The sequence below is a fragment of the Stigmatopora nigra genome, chromosome 16, assembly GCF_051989575.1.
Source record: "Stigmatopora nigra isolate UIUO_SnigA chromosome 16, RoL_Snig_1.1, whole genome shotgun sequence".
Classification (NCBI taxonomy): Eukaryota; Metazoa; Chordata; class Actinopteri; order Syngnathiformes; family Syngnathidae; genus Stigmatopora; species Stigmatopora nigra.
In genome coordinates, this window is record NC_135523.1 from 3,370,832 (window position 1) to 3,388,568 (window position 17,737).

Consider the following 17,737-nt stretch of genomic DNA (forward strand, 5'->3'; position numbering starts at 1 on the left):
AATATCTAAGTACTGTTTAATATCTAAGTACTGTTTAATATCTAAGTCTTGTTTAATATATATGTACTGTTTAATATCTAAGTACTGTTGAAAACAGTAGATATTTAGATAGTAAACTCTCTTTCTTAGATATAAAACCTTCTCTAATGAATATAATTTTGAGAGCCGCCGACCAAACATCTGAGCACCACCAAGCACCCATTGTGAATTTAGAAAGAGTACCAAGCAAACGGATAGAACCAGAAACCATGACCGAGAATCCAAGACGTAAACATCACAATGAAGGTGAAACCAAAAAAATGAATGACTCAAGAGACAAGAGGATTGTCATTGAGGATGCAAGGAAGGTGACATGCTAGATATGGGGTTGTGGTAACCGTCCTACCTGCAAGAAGTGGCAGGTGCGCCCCTGCTCGGCTTTCACTAGCGCTTTATCTAGGTTGACAGAAGCCTTCTGGTAAACCTCCCTTGCTCGGCTCACCGTCAAAGTCGAGGACCAGGAACTCTTCTTCAGCTGCACCTGGCCATCCAAAGGGCCGACTAGTGGGACCAGCGGCAGTCCCCCGCCGCCAACCCCGGAGCAGGACGAACACTTGACGTCATTGTTGCTTCGGGATGTCTTCAGGGAGTGTGCGCTGATGGTGTTGTAGGACTCCATGAAGTACTGCGATTGCGATTTCTCCGGGTGCCTTCCCATGGTCATGACACCTGACGGTTGTCCTCCACCGTGGTGTTGGTGGTACAAGCACATCTCCCGGTCCAGGGTGTCGTCTGAGCTCCAGTACCCAGAGATGGCACTCTGCATTTTAGGTTCGGACTTGGATCTGTCTTTGTTCTTGCTACGTTTGCTGTGTTTCAGAGTTCCCGATGAAGAAGGAGGGTCATCAGGGCTGGATTTACCGCCATTCATCCTCCCCGTGGTGCCGGATCCGGAGGGTCCCTCTAAAGAGTGAGACTTGGTGAAGAGCTTTTGGACAGAGTGAACCAGGTGGCGGATTCTCCCCGGGCTGTCGCTTCGTTGGTGTTCTACCGCCGTGCGTTTGTACTGTAACGTGTGGTAGCCTTCTCTCCGCAACGGAGCCTGGTGATCGAACTGTTCCAGCAGGTTACAAGGTACCTGGTTGTTGCTATTTTTACCACAGCTCCCTTTCCCAACTCCCTGTGGCCCCGTGTAAGGGACCAGCGCCCCGCACTCGTCTTTCAGCTCATGGTGGGAGCTGTAATGTCTGCGGGGGAAGGTACAGCTGGCCAGATCTGGGTAGGCGCTGCATTCCGATTGGAAAGAGCTGCGTTGGGTGTAGCATGGACGCTGGCCGGGGTGAGACTCCGCCGTGTTCAGGAAGCAGGGCTGACGATCCGAATGACCGAGGGTCATGGAGTCGTAGGATGGGTCGCAGGCGACGGCGTGATGCCGAGTGTGGCTGCTGCTGGACAGGCCTTTCATCGTCATGGTGGCTGTAATTGGGAGAAGGACAACCCAAGAATTAGAAATTGCTTGTGTATCTGAGCTTTTCGGGTTACTGTAAATTTTAGACACGTTTCCGCTGGTCAGAAAGTCAAACTTGGGTATAAGTCACAAACTATGAGGAAAATTATACCTAAATATAGCATTGGATTGATTGGTCGCCTTGTTTACTTTGTGTTGCCGAGTCGAGGGGCCGTTGTTTTATTTTGGAAGAATTAAGAACCTAATGAGAAAGCAGAAAATTGCCTCTGAACATAAATCCTGTGCTTATTTTTGGAACTACCAATTGCGTCCCGACTCCAAATCGCTTCTTTCTAGCGCCCACAAGCAGTGAAGATAATCACATCGCCGGTCGTTTCCCTTCGAGAAAACTAATAGGCCAGTAAAAAGCAGCCTGAACCCGGTAATAAAGAGCCTCGCCCTCACGTGGATACGCGACAACATCCATCCACACCTTTTACTCGTCTCTCTCTAAGCGACTGGTCGCTGCGCCAGTCTAACGAGACAATGATGAGAGCCAGCGTAACCCCCGGCGTGGCGCGGTGACGGCGGCGCGGTCGAGGAGGCGCGATTCATTACTCCGATTTATAATGCACAGGCGAAAGGCCACGGTGCTCCAAATGAGGGGGAGGTGGCGGGGGCACGTGATGGAAAATCAAACAGAGTAGTGCAATAAAAGAGCAGTTTTGTGCAAAAAAGGGACATTTATGGATTCACTTGATCTTTTGGTGCTTTTGCACAAACGCCATGACATGCTACAAGTTTGTATTGTAATTGTTCGTCTTGGGAAAAATCGAGAACTGTTATGATTGGCTATCAAAAGTGAGCAGACTGTGATTACAATGATGGGATTACATTGAGCCTTGTTAGGTGGGAGTCAGAACACCAACCACCATTTAATTTAATTAGTTTTCCTTCTGATACTGATCTTCTAAAGATGATCACATTACTTTAATTCATAGTCAGCGGTCAAGTGGTTGTCACAAATCCAGGTACTCCCAAAATCCTGCATGGTAGGCTGGTTGAACACGAAGTATGGCCAAGAATGTGGGTGTTGGTCTCATTGGCTGGCCACCAATTCAGGTTGTTGGCTGAGGTAGGCTCCTGGACCCTTGCAGTACAGAAAATGAACCCATGTAAAAACTGACAAACTGGGAAAACACTAGTCCTTTTCACAGCGATTTGAAACCACGTGACTCCATCACAAATTAAGGCACAACATTAGCCTGCAGGCCACCCGTCGCTAACCCCCATTAACACTTGACTTCTAGTGAAGCGCTTCCAGAGCAGAGACCACGTCCAGCCGAAGGTATTCATGGCATCGGACAAGAGATCCCTTCTGTTGGCCGCTGGAGCGTAGAATGTGACCTAAATAAAACGGCCCTCGCGGTGATCCACCGCGGCGCGTTCGCAGCGCAGCTGTCCACACGCCGCTGCGCTAAAGCTGAAGGTGGGTCACGCTGGCATTCTGCCTGCTAGCCGCACACATACACAATTACATGCCAGATTGAGATGTGGACGCCTGGTAGAGTTTGTCCAGCAGAGTAGGAGGACCTGCTCGTTATGTTATGCTTGTCAAACAGACACCATTGACGGGGTGTCGACTAATGGACAGCTGTGCCTCTGTGTTACAAACTGTGGCCAACGTTGATGGATTCACAAGGCCGTTTTTGGAAGGCGTTAAACTGGAAATGAATGGTTCCAGACCAGAGATTCCAAAATACTCGGATTGTAGAGTAGTAGGTGGTGGGGAAATGAGCCTTTTGGGCGTAATTGTTTTCAAAACAAACTTCAAAAATGACTGAAAGAAGGCCCCAAATGTAAATCCAAACAATCGCCTTGCCATCTATTCAAGATGATGAGCCAGTCTTGGATGAATCCTCAGTGGGTTTGCGATGTACTTTTCATTTCGACTAAAGCTCAGTTTGGAAAGCGACCGAATCCTCTCGCAACCTGCAATCCTCGGAGAGAGCGTGAAATCAATCTTCTGCGGACGCCTCGTGCACGGAGCTCGCTTTATCGCCTTCGATCAACGTCACTGGCAAGTTGAGAGAGCGAAAAGCTCAGGGCAGTCATTTCCATTTAGAGGCCAAGTCGGTGAGGTGCGGGGAAAAATGTCATTGCATTTGCATAAGATGCAAACTTTAAAACAAGGCTCAGAAGAAGAGAAAGACAAAATAAATTGTTGGTTAGGTTTACACGCACAAAAACAATAAGGTAGCTTTAAACCAAATAGAAAGACATTTTCGCCTCTACATTTCCCAACTACCATATTTTCTCCCATATAAGCCGTATCCTTAAAATCGTAGAATTTTATGATTTCTCTCGTATAAGCCATGGTAAAAAACTACAAACGCATATACCAAGGCTACTCTTGTCTGGCCAGTCAGAGAAAAACAGCATGGACACTCACCTCAATCAACTATGCCTACTTAGCGAGATGAATATTTCAAACAATGGGAGAAACATTGAAATGGAAGCAAGGAAAAGAAGGGAAAAAAACAGCCACTACCATGTCAAGGAAAGGTTTTAAAAGCAGGGCAAGGAAGCATTAAGGGACCTGCTGAATGTTCACATTATGTCAAAGTGGCTTTTAAGCAATGTCAGGAGAGGCCCAGTGTCACCGCTTTATCTCTCATTACTGCCGCCATGTTGAAAGAGTTGGCTTTTTTTGGGGGGGATTGCTCTGTGTGCATTGTCAAGGTGACATCAGTCTTGCCAAATTATCCTCAACTTTCAAGGAAGGCTTTGGAATTCCCCTGAAAACAATAGTCGTAAAGACAGAGTACAAATGACCAAGTACAAATTGTACAGGATCAGTATGTTATTTGGCAGTACTTCGTGATACCAAAATTTTTGGCGAATGAGCATCTCCTTGACATTAAAATTGAATCTCAACGAGTAATGAACAAGGGTCCGGCTGGCGGCTTTTTCGAGACAGCTCTTTTGTTAAGAACGAACTAATTAGCCTCGCCACCATAGCTCGTTCTGACAAATGGAACCTCCACATCGGCGTTTTTCGTGGGTCAAATTCCTTGTGCAATCCTGAAGAAAAACTATGCATTGGATACTTAGCTTTTTATGAGTTGTTATGAGGGATTTTGGAATGTTTAATGCTAATTTACTAAGAATACCACAGTAGTTTATAAACTCAAAGGCTATGAATGAAGTCCAATCCATTTTGAGTGCAAGGGATTGTCAGTGAATGATCGGAAATGAGTTAAATTGGCTGGCTTCCCCGATGAGCGCAAATGGCAACACCAGCTTTGTAAACACATTCTCTTTCAACAGCAAGGGAATGCGTGTCCAAATTTGCGGCCGGGACTCTCGCTGGAGCTTATCGATTATTTGACACGAGCGCTTTGGCATCGCACTGCCGCTACGGGTCCGCTGACATATTGATGGTTCCAAACATGGCCCCAGGCAGAGACCTATTGCTACATAAGTTGCTTTAACATAGACCTACGAATGTACAGATGATTTGACATCAGCCCCCTGGCTGTTGGGTCCTTTGATAGAGGAGTACTTAATCGTTTTGAGACGTACGCCACAGTTATTGGATAGAGACCTGACATGGTGCAATGGTTCTTGGAATTGTATGGAAGAAATAGAGACATTTTAAAATGACTGCATATACAAATATAAGATCCAAAGATTCAACATAAATGCAGAAATCAAAATAAAAATAAAAACCAAGACGAATCAAATCATCAGAAAAACCTAGTTCCTATGTAAAAAGTAAGGAAATGGAATACTTATGTACTGTAAATATTGTTACATTGACTGTCTATGGGAACGTCATTCAAATATTTTCCTAATTTTCAGAAAGTGATCTAGATTGTCCCCATTATTCCAGCTTTAGTTGCCAGATATGCAATTAAAATTTGCTGAAAATCACTTAGCCTTAGGGGCCTCCCCTGGAATCCCCCCCTCCATTGATGCTAACTCTTCCAGGCACTTGGACATGACTATAACCTAGTGAACATACTGTCCAAACGCATGCATAAAATCAATGCCCGTCCCTACTGTGAACAATAAGGACGTTCACTGAGTGGGTGGAGGATTAAAAAAACAAATAAATCCCCCAACGGAACGGGTTCAATTATGCAACTCGGTGTGTTAAGTCAAATTGACTGGGCTCGCCCGGGTTTTCGCGTCTCCGGAATCGGCGGCTAATGGCCAGTCTGCTTCTCTTTTATTATGGGGTGGAAGAAAACAAGTGCACCAGAAGCTAAAGGCAGAGATCACGGCTGCTGTTTGACGGGCTGCATTGTGATGCGCAACACAAAGCATGAACACTGGCTTTGATTAGTCACCACCCTCACAAGCGGGGTTGAACCATCCGGGCCAGCAGAGCCTCTAAACAATCACTGACCTACATTTACGAGCTAAACTTTAATATTTGCGCCGTATTAACCGATTCCCGGTGGTCTATTCTTGGTATTTTATAACATTTTGACTAAGTGCAATGAATCCAAAACAACGTGTCGAGAGAGATGACCAGGTGGGTTACGGGAAATGATTCAATGCACCTGAGTGGGGCTTGAATCTGGCTTCATTTACGTCAATTAATGTACACTGGTGCTTTTGGATGAGATTAAATTTGTTTTGATCGGATATTAAATGTTTTGGGGGTTTAAATGTGTCATTAAAAAATAATTTAAGCTGTTCGTGGTCAAAAATTAAGGTAGAAATTAAATTTAAGTTGCAGTACCAATCCAAACGACAAACAAATTGCGATTTATAGTGCGTAAAATCCAGCATATAAATAGAAAATGTTTTCAAACTTGTTAATATTTTTAGAGGAACTAATGCCAAAATAATACTAACAAAATTCACCCACTTTTAATGGCTGTTTTTTAACCAACTGAAGTAGAAAGAAATACTTATTCAAGCGAATGCCTTCACGAGGGGACTCATTTTAGTATTATATCTTGCATAAATACAATTTCCCCCCACATTAGCCCAGTTTAGTTTGGAGCGCTAATTAGAAACCAAGTGAAAAGGTGATTTATGACAGAGCGTTTTCAACTGAACTGTGAAATGCGCATCCACGGCCATTGGCTTCCGACTTCATAAATGGCCCGAGATAAAAGCCTTTAAACAAATAGGCACGGCGGGCGCGATGACAAATGCTTTCCACACAATCTGCCGTTTCATTTTCAAGCGGCGTGTTATCACGAGAGCGCTTAGGATGCGAAGCGTGGTCGACCTCGGCCCCTCACGTACGCAGATATGATCTTCAATTGGGCTTTGAGAGGCAGGCCAGTTAACAAATAAGTCATTAGGAATTGATGAAGTGGGGAAGAGCCAAGATAAGGTGGGAACGCAGTGGGGAATTTCAATGTTCATTGAAAAATTCGAAAATGAAGCAAATAAAGAACTCGATTTCTTGGAAATGCGGCGACATAAACACAATTTGCAAATTATTTTATTTAGCCTTTCATTTTAAATGGAGGAAATGTCAATCATGTTTCCCTTCTTTTCCTGTCCTCTGACTTAGAATATGCTATGCTAGTAATTAAAAATGATGTCTACTGTATACAATAAACAGTCCAATTGATTCAACCAAATGTATATTTTAAATGATTTTTTTAAAAATTTAGAGCAGGACTAGAAATCATAACAGAAAAATATACTTTAGGATTGCAATACAAATTTTAAATGTATTACTAGTACTTAGTATCAAAATATTTTTAAAAATAATTTCCAAAAATAGATGCATAATTAATTTTAAAAGGCAGTTAATAACTGCAATATTTCTATTATTTAAAACTGTATTACAGATTTGAAAAGGCAGTTAATAACTGCAATATTTCTATTATTTAAAACTTTATTGAAAATTTGAAAAGGCAGTTAATATCTGCAATATTATATATATATATATATATATAATTATTCCAAACTTTTTTGTATTGATTTTTAAACTACCTTCATTATATTTGTTGTACTTTAGAGTTCATCTATTTTGCATCAATTGTTAAAATAAAGAATATAATTAAAAAAACATTTTACATTACTATTTGTATATAACATTAAGATTAATTACATGCAATTAGTAATTGCTTATAGACTTGATACTATGCTTCTTAAGTCGAAAATGTGTACTTTTGTAAGTATTTTGACCCCAAATGCAATTCACAGGACCAATCACATAACCCCCCCATAAGCCCCCTTCAAACTGACCTCCTTCAACGTTTCAACTTGGGCATCTTCCCCCCGTCTGCTTTTAATTCTGCCGCCTGTTCCCAACACGCACGCTCATCTCTGCGCCTGCAAAACAAAACAAAATACAAAAGGTCAACGGCTGAAAAAGTCATCACCGGAAATTACTAGAAAACAAGAAAAAAAAATAAATAAATAACACGTCACACTGCAGCTTGCATTCCTGCTGCCGAACAGGCGGTGGGCGGATTCTCATTGGAGGATAAAAAGGGGGAAAAAAAACTACAACAAATCTCCCACGAAAGGAAATCGAAACGCTCCATCTTCAAAAGAGCGCAGTGTGGAGAGATTAGAAGACCTTAAAAGGTGGCCGTGAGAATAACAAGTTGTCTACTGTTCTAGAGCGAACATGCACAATTCATGGCCAGTTCATGGAGAGAAGACTAAAAGAAGGGGAGAGGGTTCATTTTAAAACCATCTGTTTTCTTTTGGGATGTACTATACAAGATAAAGAAAGGATACTGAACATGTACATGGTGACTTGATATGTGCATTAACCCTTGAAAACAAAGCAGGAAAAAATAACCTTTGGTATACCTGTCAACTTATACACTTTTCATATATTTTATTAGTTTTTTTGGTAATTTCAAATTGTAAAATGCATAACAACTTTTGTATGGTATTTTTGTACGATTTTTTAAACATATTTTTTGAAGTATTTATTGAAAGTATTTTTGAAGTATTTTGAAGTATTTTGAAGTATATTGAAGTATTTTGAAGTATTTTGAAGTATTTTGAAGTATTTTGAAGTATTTGGAAGTATTGTGAAGTATTGTGAAGTATTGTGAAGTATGTTGAAGTATGTTGAAGTATGTTGAAGTATTTTGAAGTATTTTGAAGTATTTTGAAGTATTTTGAAGTATTTTGAAGTATTTTGAAGTATTTTGAAGTATTTTGAAGTAATTTTTAAAGTATTATTAAAATATTTTTTCTAAGTATCTATGTATTTATTCTAATAAAACTGACCTTGTTTTACCCATTTTGGCTGTAATCCGGGTCACTGGTAGCAAACAAAAACATCATCATTGACTTCTAATATTGTCATGCTTTAAGCATATGCATCCACCTTTTCACTACATACATATAGCGTGTCAGCAAGCAATGTACCCAAACAATTAAGCTGTCAGCGCCATACAGCAACATTTACAGAGCCTTGAATTTAGTGTGCAACGACTAGGGGATTTTTTTAAGACATCTAAGAGCGCCCTATGTGAGTAAATATGTGCCACATTGCATTTGGTATGGTTTATTATCACTTAATAAGGGGAATTGCAATCATTAATAAGGGCCTGAGGTTGACAGTTATGCGTTGGACTGTAATTGAACTAATGGTCATTTCAAAGAGCGATAGCAACATGCTTTCTTTCAACTGCTCAGATAAAGCAAGATCAAACTGAAAAAAGTTGACTCAAAAGACTTGGCATCTGTTTTGTGCTCTACTCTGTGTCAATCACAACAGCGTCTGCTGGGAAGAATTTCAATTTCACACTCTGCTGGGGAGCCACGGATACAAGCACATACACACATGGCAATTCCGACAACAGGAGAGGTTGGGCTTGTAAATTAAGGATTAACGTGTGTATTTGCAAAATGAGGTGACGGCAAAAAAAAACGGGAAGAGGCAGATAAAAGTGCCAAAGCCGACTTCGACGACAACAAATCTAAAGTGCAATAAAAACGAAGAGCGGGACAAATAAAAGCGGAAGAAAAAGTTCCATATGCTACAGTGCGATACGGAAATAGGCTTGACTGTATTCATAAAGCTCCCACGGCAAAATAAATGGACGAAAGCGATACATAAAAGATGAGGCAACTTGACCTCTGCTCCAAGACTGGAGGTGGATGGATTGAAGTCATGGCAAAGGAGGGAGGGGCTTCAAATCTCCGACATTCGCAGTTCTGCTTGCAATGAGTCAGCAAGAGTTGTGACGCATCATACAAGATACAAAACATTTCGAGAGTTCCTGACATTGGCGGATACTCAAGTCAGTATGACTTCTGACTGTGTGGGTGACTCACAAGGGGAATTCTGGGTAAATCCCTGTACGATATAAGGCCCAGAATAACGATCTCACAATATAATGATACAACAATCAAACATTAGACTACAAGCAAAATAATTATTGGATAAAAGTAGTGGGTATGAGTATGGATCAACCTAATTAGACTTTGTAAAATAAAATAAAAAAATGGCTATACAAAATGTACTACCGTTGCACTCCTGTTACGCTCCTATTTGTTGATGCCTTCCGATTACAGCAAAAAAAAAATGTGTTGGGTTGATTTCAACGAGAGAAAATCCCACAAACTGTTCAATTCGAGTGTGCTGTTTTAATTAGAGCTTTGGTTCTACTGGAATACTCATTAAGATCCTCGCCAGTTTGGAATCTATCCCTCGATACCCATGAAACGTAGCCAAAACAATCCGATACGATTTGTTGGAGAAACTTGGCGATAGCGCAAGGAAGCACGCGGTGAATTACATCCAGCTGTGTTAACGTTAGCAAGTCTCAGATGAATACGAACGCCAACGTGACTTATAAGAAATGAAAGAGCGTGTTCGAGGCTGGTGGCCGACTCGTTGGATTCGAAATGATCTGGCGCATGCCTTGAGTGCCACCCAGCCGCTCTGCCGCCCATCTGCTTCCTTGTCGCTAGTCTGGAAAACCTCCGAGGGGACATCTGTGACTCACTCAAGTTCATATTTGTAAGCATTTTCCGGAATTTAAGGTGCACTTTTCGCATAGTTTGGCTGGGGACGAAAATGAAGAAGAAGGAAAAAAATGTAAACTTATATTTTACCGCAGTATAATGCCACATTAGTTTACAAAATCTTCCATCACAAAGCTCTTCCTCCACTGCAAGAATTTGTAATAAAAATATTTAAAAAAATTCCAACATATCAACCAAGGCTGGTTCGAGAGGTGACTGTATAGTTCTCTTCAGAAAGACTGCATTCAGCTAAAACATACCTGACATATCTGCAACTCAATACCAAATAACATGCATAAAATCCCGTCTCTGAATTTCTTGGCCAATCATCTTAAAGCCTGCCTGTAAGACGAACAAAATTGCCATCACAACGCTGTCTAAAACTCTGCTACTTGTGTCATCATTTACCTTCAACCTGCACAAAAAACTAAAAGAAATGAGCTTTAAACTATAATCTTACATATATATATACCCTTAAAAGTCCTAAATGTTCTCCAAAATAGACAGGGCGCCTTATAGTCCAGTGTGCTTTATATATGGAAAAATAAAATAAAATATGTCATTCATTGAGGGTGCGCCTTATAATGCAGTGCACCTTATATGTGAAAATATGGTATGTTCATTAACATGGATATGTCCATTAATAGGGACTGTCCCTTTATGAAGTAAATCAAACATCCTAGCCGACACAGGCAACTGCAATCTATCAGAAAATTTTCGAAAACTGGGAGAAGCAATGTTTTAGGTCGGCCCAATGGCCTTATCGTATTGTAACACCCAATTTTAACGAATGATCGGAAGGTGGGTCTGAAATTTTGTCCGAACATGCCAAAAAGAAGGAAATGTACTCGGTGATTAAGCAGTCCCACAAAAGCGGCGGTCTAATCAGGCCTAATCAATGCAAACTAATCCCGCGCCAATTAAGGAAGCGCGGTTCAACGTTCGTAACCCGTATCAATTTCCTTCCTTTTCCCTGTGTGAATCCATTGATTTGAGCAGCCTGTGCTGAAGACAGACAAATGAGGGGATACATTTATGAAGTTTTTTTTCCTTCTCTCTTCCCAATAGGCATTTAAAACCACATTGATTAGAGGCTACACTTTTGCGCCTTAGTTCACTCGCCTGCTAGCAAGATGAGGTTTTTTTTTCCTGGACATATTTCCTATGTATCAGATTGGGATGTAAAAATATACGATTGGGCCATCCCTAGTCGGGAACATTTCAAAAAGGAGCCTCACGGTCCATTTGTTTTTAGGTTAAAAATATATCTCGCGAGTTAAGAATACCAAAACCCGGGCCGCTCCCGAAAAGCCCGAAGGCCCAACAAAGGAAAGACTAGATTTAAGTATAAATGAAAGTAGGGGGAGGGCGGGGAAAAGAACATCAATCTTGAGGGATTTAGCCTAGATTTATGAAAAAAACGGACTTTTATAATCTGTATTTAAATGGAAATCAGAAGGGATCACACGGAGTGACTTTAAGAGCATGTCAGCATGACAATCATGCATAGTACAGTTGCAGTATTACATTAAGACTCTCTTGCAAGGATTTGAAGGCTAAAGATTCAGGAATTTAGTACTTCTATAAAATAGGAAATGCTAAACTGTCAACAATTTTGACAAGAAAATGTACTGGGATTATCGGAAAGACCTTTTTATTGAAGGACAATTGTAGTGGGCGTAGTGTATTTTCATATAGAAGGCGCACTGCATCATAAGGCGCACCCTCAATGAATGATATGTTTACATTTTTTTCCATATATAAAGCACACTGGATTATAAGGCGCTCTGTCTATTTTGGAGAAAATTTAAGACATTTAAGTGCGCCTTATAGTTGTGAAAATACGGTAGTTTTATGGAATATCTGACAATATTAGTACATATCTTCCTTGCATGGAGTATAAAAATTCCCAGGTTAATTCAGAGACGGATTGAGTTAGCATTTGAATGATGTACGCCGCAAAAAGAACTAAAAGTGTGGGTGGATTGGTTAGCAAAACAAGACAAAAAATAAATAAAAATCAACTGATATCTTTACTGGCCAAAAGAGAGAAACAAGGTTAAAAGTTCAAAGCAGCCAGAGATGAATAAAACATGAGCACAGTGTTTCTTACATCTTTTCATGCTCTGCAAACTGGACATTAAACAGTGACTTATTTGAAACTGGCCAGGGGCGGTTTTTGTTCATGCTGTGAAAGTTCTCACGACTGACTTCTTACTCTACGTGGAGCCAACAAGCCAGCTCTTGAGACTATGTTTCACACGATGAGGCGGCACGCACGTCTACAAAACGGCAGCTGATTTAAGTATTCGTCAGTATAGACACATTTAGATGTAAAGTTCAAGTCTAAAGGAGATTAACTGCTCACTATTTACACGTTACAGGGACTGTAAAAGGTGAAATAAGATAGACATAAATCGTCAATAGGATGCAGTATGTCATACTATGTACTTATCGCCAATTTGAATGTTGAGGTTTTGGTGGAAAATTATAGTTTGCACAGTTAATTCAATATTGTCAGTTAATGGGTTTCAATGATGTGTTTTGAATCCAAACCTATAGGCAAGATGGATTTGTGGGGACGTTATTTGCTCCAGTCATCACCATGGCAACGGCTGGTTGATTTTTTTGTCGCTGATCGGAAATTGGGCTCAACTGTGTCTTTTTCAGAGGGTCGGAATTGCTTCAAAAAGAAAAAACATTGGGTGTCTTAAGGTAACAAAAGGGATAAATGTATAAGGCTAAAAAATATAGATATACAGACTACTATGACACTATGGAAAAAACAAGTAAAAAAAAGTAAATGTCCAACAAATCACAACTAAAATAGCTCAATTTAGTGCATACAGTTTAGTTAAAAATCCAAGATCTACATCCAAACTAACTCTAATTGCATTTGGTATATTTTCATGAGAAAACAATTTGTTGTTGTCATGTTTCTGTGCACTATAAAACTGCTCGCTATATAAAAATAAAATGAAAAAAAACATGGATGATCTCATGGCTGAACCTTTCGGAACACTGTCACCACGTATGTCCTGTAACCGAAGCGTCTAGATCTCAACCTGTTCTAATCCCAAGTGAAGGTAGTCGGGCTATCATTGGGGAATTTAAAGGGATTACGGTTGTTGAACAAAATGAGGCTTACACAAAGCAGGCTGCTCGAACTCTGCTGCAAACGAGCATGGCGATACCACGACACCAATTAACATGGAAAGTGCTTACCGCTGCGCCGATTTGCATCGAACGGAGGGACGGCGATGATGAGGACGATAAGGAAGCGGAGAAATAATGGCTTGGAATTCCTTGTTTACTTTTGCCTCTGAGGTTTAGGCACTTTAATTTAATTGTTCGGCTATATAAGGGGGCCGGGAACCTATTTGACAGAGAAAGACATAAACAATTCACATTTTCTAATCTTTTTCCTCGAGAGCCACAAAATACATGGAAATGTATGCATTTCTTTTGTCATTTCATTCCCTTAAAAGTCCGAAAAGTCCAAGAATTGTTGTATTGTTACACTGTTGCTAATCAATGAGGATCAATAGAGTATGCATGCACATGAGACTGATAAAAAAAATATATATATCATATTTTCAGAACTATAAGGCGCACTCTAGTCTTAAATTTTCAGTGTGCTTCATATATGGAAAAAAAAATAAAACTGTCATTCATTGAGGGTGCGCCTTATAATGCAGTGCGCCTTAAAATGTGGTGCGCCTTATAGTCGTGAAAATTCAGTATTATATAATTAGTGATGCTACAAGTAGGTTGCTATATGCAACCATCAAAAGAGCCACATACAACTCGGTATCCATAGATTCCTTACCTCTGGTATAAAAGATAAAAGCCTAAAAAAACTAAATTTAAAAGTAAAATGGGTATTTTGCTACTTCAGTGAAATTTCCAGGCTATAAATCGACTTAGATCACATGCCAATTTTTGATTATTATAGTATTAGTATCCATCTGTTATGAGGCTTCTGGGAAAACTTCGTTTTAATTTCATATAAAGTGGCGAGTGGGCAAATTGCCGCCATTATTATTATTTTTTTTTTGTGAATCTGGCTTTGGGCATAAATAGCGTTAATGGTGCTTTCGAATGGCGTCCTCTGGACGATAAACTGACAGGCACGTATGCGGCCCTTCTCCCGCCTCCACGCCAAATTATGATGACAGTGACTGCTCATCCCGCCGGCTGCTGCGACGTCAACGCTGGCCCAGATTTCGTCAGATTATACAAACGACATCAACGAGCGCGGCTGCTCTGCACAAACATGTTTGCGTTGCGTCTGGAAGCGCTACGATATCCTAATACTGGGGAAAAAAGCAGCCAAGTATATAAAATAAATAGAGTGGTAAAGCTGAGAAAGGGCGGTTATTTCAAGGGGTTTTAGCGTGACTGCTCCCACGGAAGGTGCATCTGCTGCTTTTCTGCGGGCCACTCAAGTCCACCTGAACAGCCATGTGTTGGATTGTGTGCGTATTGGTCCAGAAGAGACCTTGACATGCCACGATTAGCATCGCTGCGCTGCTTCGTGACTCGGTTAGCGTGACTACTGTCGTTGGAAATTAGTACAGTTTGTTTGGTCAAGGCTAAAGTTGGATTGTGAAATTTTTTTGCCTAATTTTGGGGTGTTTTTTGTACTAAAATTGATTTCAAAATAAATGAATTGCAGTTTTAAAAAAATAATATATGTATACACAAGTATACACAAGTATACACAAGTATACACAAGTATACACAAGTATACACAAGTATACACAAGTATACACAAGTATACACAAGTATACACCAGTATACACCAGTATACACCAGTATACACCAGTATACACCAGTATACACACGTATACACACGTATACACACGTATAGACAAGTATACACATGTATACACATGTATACACATGTATACACATGTATACACATGTATACACATGTATACACATGTATACACATGTATACACATGTATACACATGTATACACATGTATACACATGTATACACATGTATACACATGTATACACATGTATACACATGTATACACATGTATACACATGTATACACATGTATACAAAATAAAAATTCTGGCAACCACAGTTTTGATTGTATTTTTTTTTCATCATCAAGATAATAGAGTAGCAAAAATAACTGTTTGTGGCACTCCACTTGTTCATCTTATTGGAGAAAAATCTCTAAGAAGGACACTAGTTGAACTGCTGCAAAATGAACTCGGAGCTTCAAAGCCTGTCTGAACGCATTCAGAAGTTTGGAAGATAAAAATGAATATTCGATACTCGTCAGGATAAAACACGAGCCCCCGGATACCGTAGCTGTCAGGTGCATGGAGCCGTTTGATGCCACTGTCAAAGCTACAGAGACCGCAAATGAACATGAAATTAAGGCAAAAAAACTGCCAGCCACGAAAAGTATAGATCGAATATGGCAGCATATGTCGGCAGCTATATTCCTGAAGTAACTACTATTCATTTCTAAATAATCAAATCACAAAGAAAGGTCAAATAGAGGTCAAATACATACAAATTTATCAACTTTATCAGAACAAGAAAGCTCAAAACGTCCACTTTTGACCAAATTGCAATGTAAACCAAACCAATTTTCCCCAAAAGTTCAAGAAAACTCCAAAAGGTACTCTACTAGGCTCAGAATATCCACCTCACTTCGAGTAAAAGAGGAACTTTTTGGAATGTCGTCATAGAAATGTGTGCGTTGGCGTGGCAACACGTGGCGTGCATTGGCTGCAGAGTGCTAGGCGCTGTCCGTGGTCCTGAAATCTTTTTCCAAGCTTGGATGACAGGCAGACACATTCATTCATCATTTCTCTCTCTATTTGTGACACACTCACAGAGTTCCTGCCAACAAAATATGGAAAAAAAGACCTCCCTCTCCAAATCTCCTGCCCTGAACTCAATCCAAAACCACTTTCATTACGTATATTGAGATTATCCATCCTAAAAATGCAGCATCTCTGGAAAGGCTCAGTCTACATAAGGTGGTGACCCATAAATAAAAAATAAAAATAAAAACTCCAGAAATGATAACTAATAATAGGACTAGAATCTGGCTAATTTAAAAAGACAGATAACTGACCTCCAGATGGCTTTCTATTTTGTACTGAAAAATATATGTGGCGGCAAAGTACTAGTGACCTTTCTCCTTCCACATTAATTTAATTACACAGTAATCCAAGCGCTAAATTTCACTGAAAAAAAGACAAGGTCGGGAGAAACAACAATTACAATGAGGGTGACATCATATTCTGGGAAAAGTATCAAATTCAATGAAATTATGAATTCACTGGTTAATATTAATAGTGGAATCTAGTAAAAATAAAATTATACATCACAATTTCCAAATGTCCCAAAACACTACTTGCAGATATACTACTGAAGTATCGGAAATGACATATTACTGAAGTCCAAAATGGTATTTACACATATTTGATGGACAGTCTGTACCAAAGAAGGAAGCCTGGAAATCATCAGAAGTCCATAAATAGCCGTCTGTCTATTTCATTCTGTTTTTCTCCATCTTTTCTTCTATTTCCTCGCCTGCCTCTTGGCATCTGTTTTTTTTTCTTTCTTTCCCGCTGTTTCGATTCATTACCAAACAGCATTTTTTGTTGTGTCAGCGTCATTAAAAGTGCAAAGTAGCGCTAAATCTTCTAATGAGAGATTTAGTATAATCCCAATACAGCCTGTATCAATTTAATGTGTATGGGCATTCAAATACATTTTCCCTAAATCACTGATCTGCTAAATTAACAATCACTTATTGGGAATACCAAAAACCTAAAAAAAACTGGAATGGACTATTCAAATATGATATTACCCATATTGCTGTGAACACACATTTTCTACTCTATTTTTATTTTCTTTAGGGAAACAAATACGAACGAACACTTTGTGTGTATATATCCATATACATATATACATAGATATAAATATAGATGTACATGTATATAAATATAATACATATACATACATGTACATATATATATATATACAAGATACATGTACATATATATACATATATATACAAGATACATGTACATATATATACACATATACATGTACCTATATATACAAATTTACATGTAGATATACATACACATGTACATATACATGTACATATATAAACATACATGTACATATATACACACATACATTTACATATATACACGCATATACATGTACATATATATACACGTACACATGTACATATATACACACATATATACACATATACATGTAAATATATATATATATATATATATATATATATATATATATATATATATATATATATATATATAT

General features: G+C 39.5%; 1 protein-coding gene across 2 annotated transcripts in view; it reads right to left on the reverse strand.

The window, feature by feature from the left end:
• dlgap1b (discs, large (Drosophila) homolog-associated protein 1b) overlaps nucleotides 1-17,737 on the reverse strand; it is a 67,755-nt gene that overhangs the window by 27,968 nt on the left and 22,050 nt on the right. For both annotated transcript variants that reach the window (XR_013329175.1, XM_077736001.1), the window contains exons 7-8: nucleotides 7,652-7,738; nucleotides 386-1,455 (exon numbers count right to left, since the gene is read on the reverse strand). Coding sequence is in view for 1 of the 2 variants with exons in the window: in XM_077736001.1 (XP_077592127.1) it covers nucleotides 386-1,450 (1,065 nt within the window). In the remaining variant the exon portion in view is untranslated. The remainder of the gene's footprint in view (nucleotides 1-385; nucleotides 1,456-7,651; nucleotides 7,739-17,737) is intronic.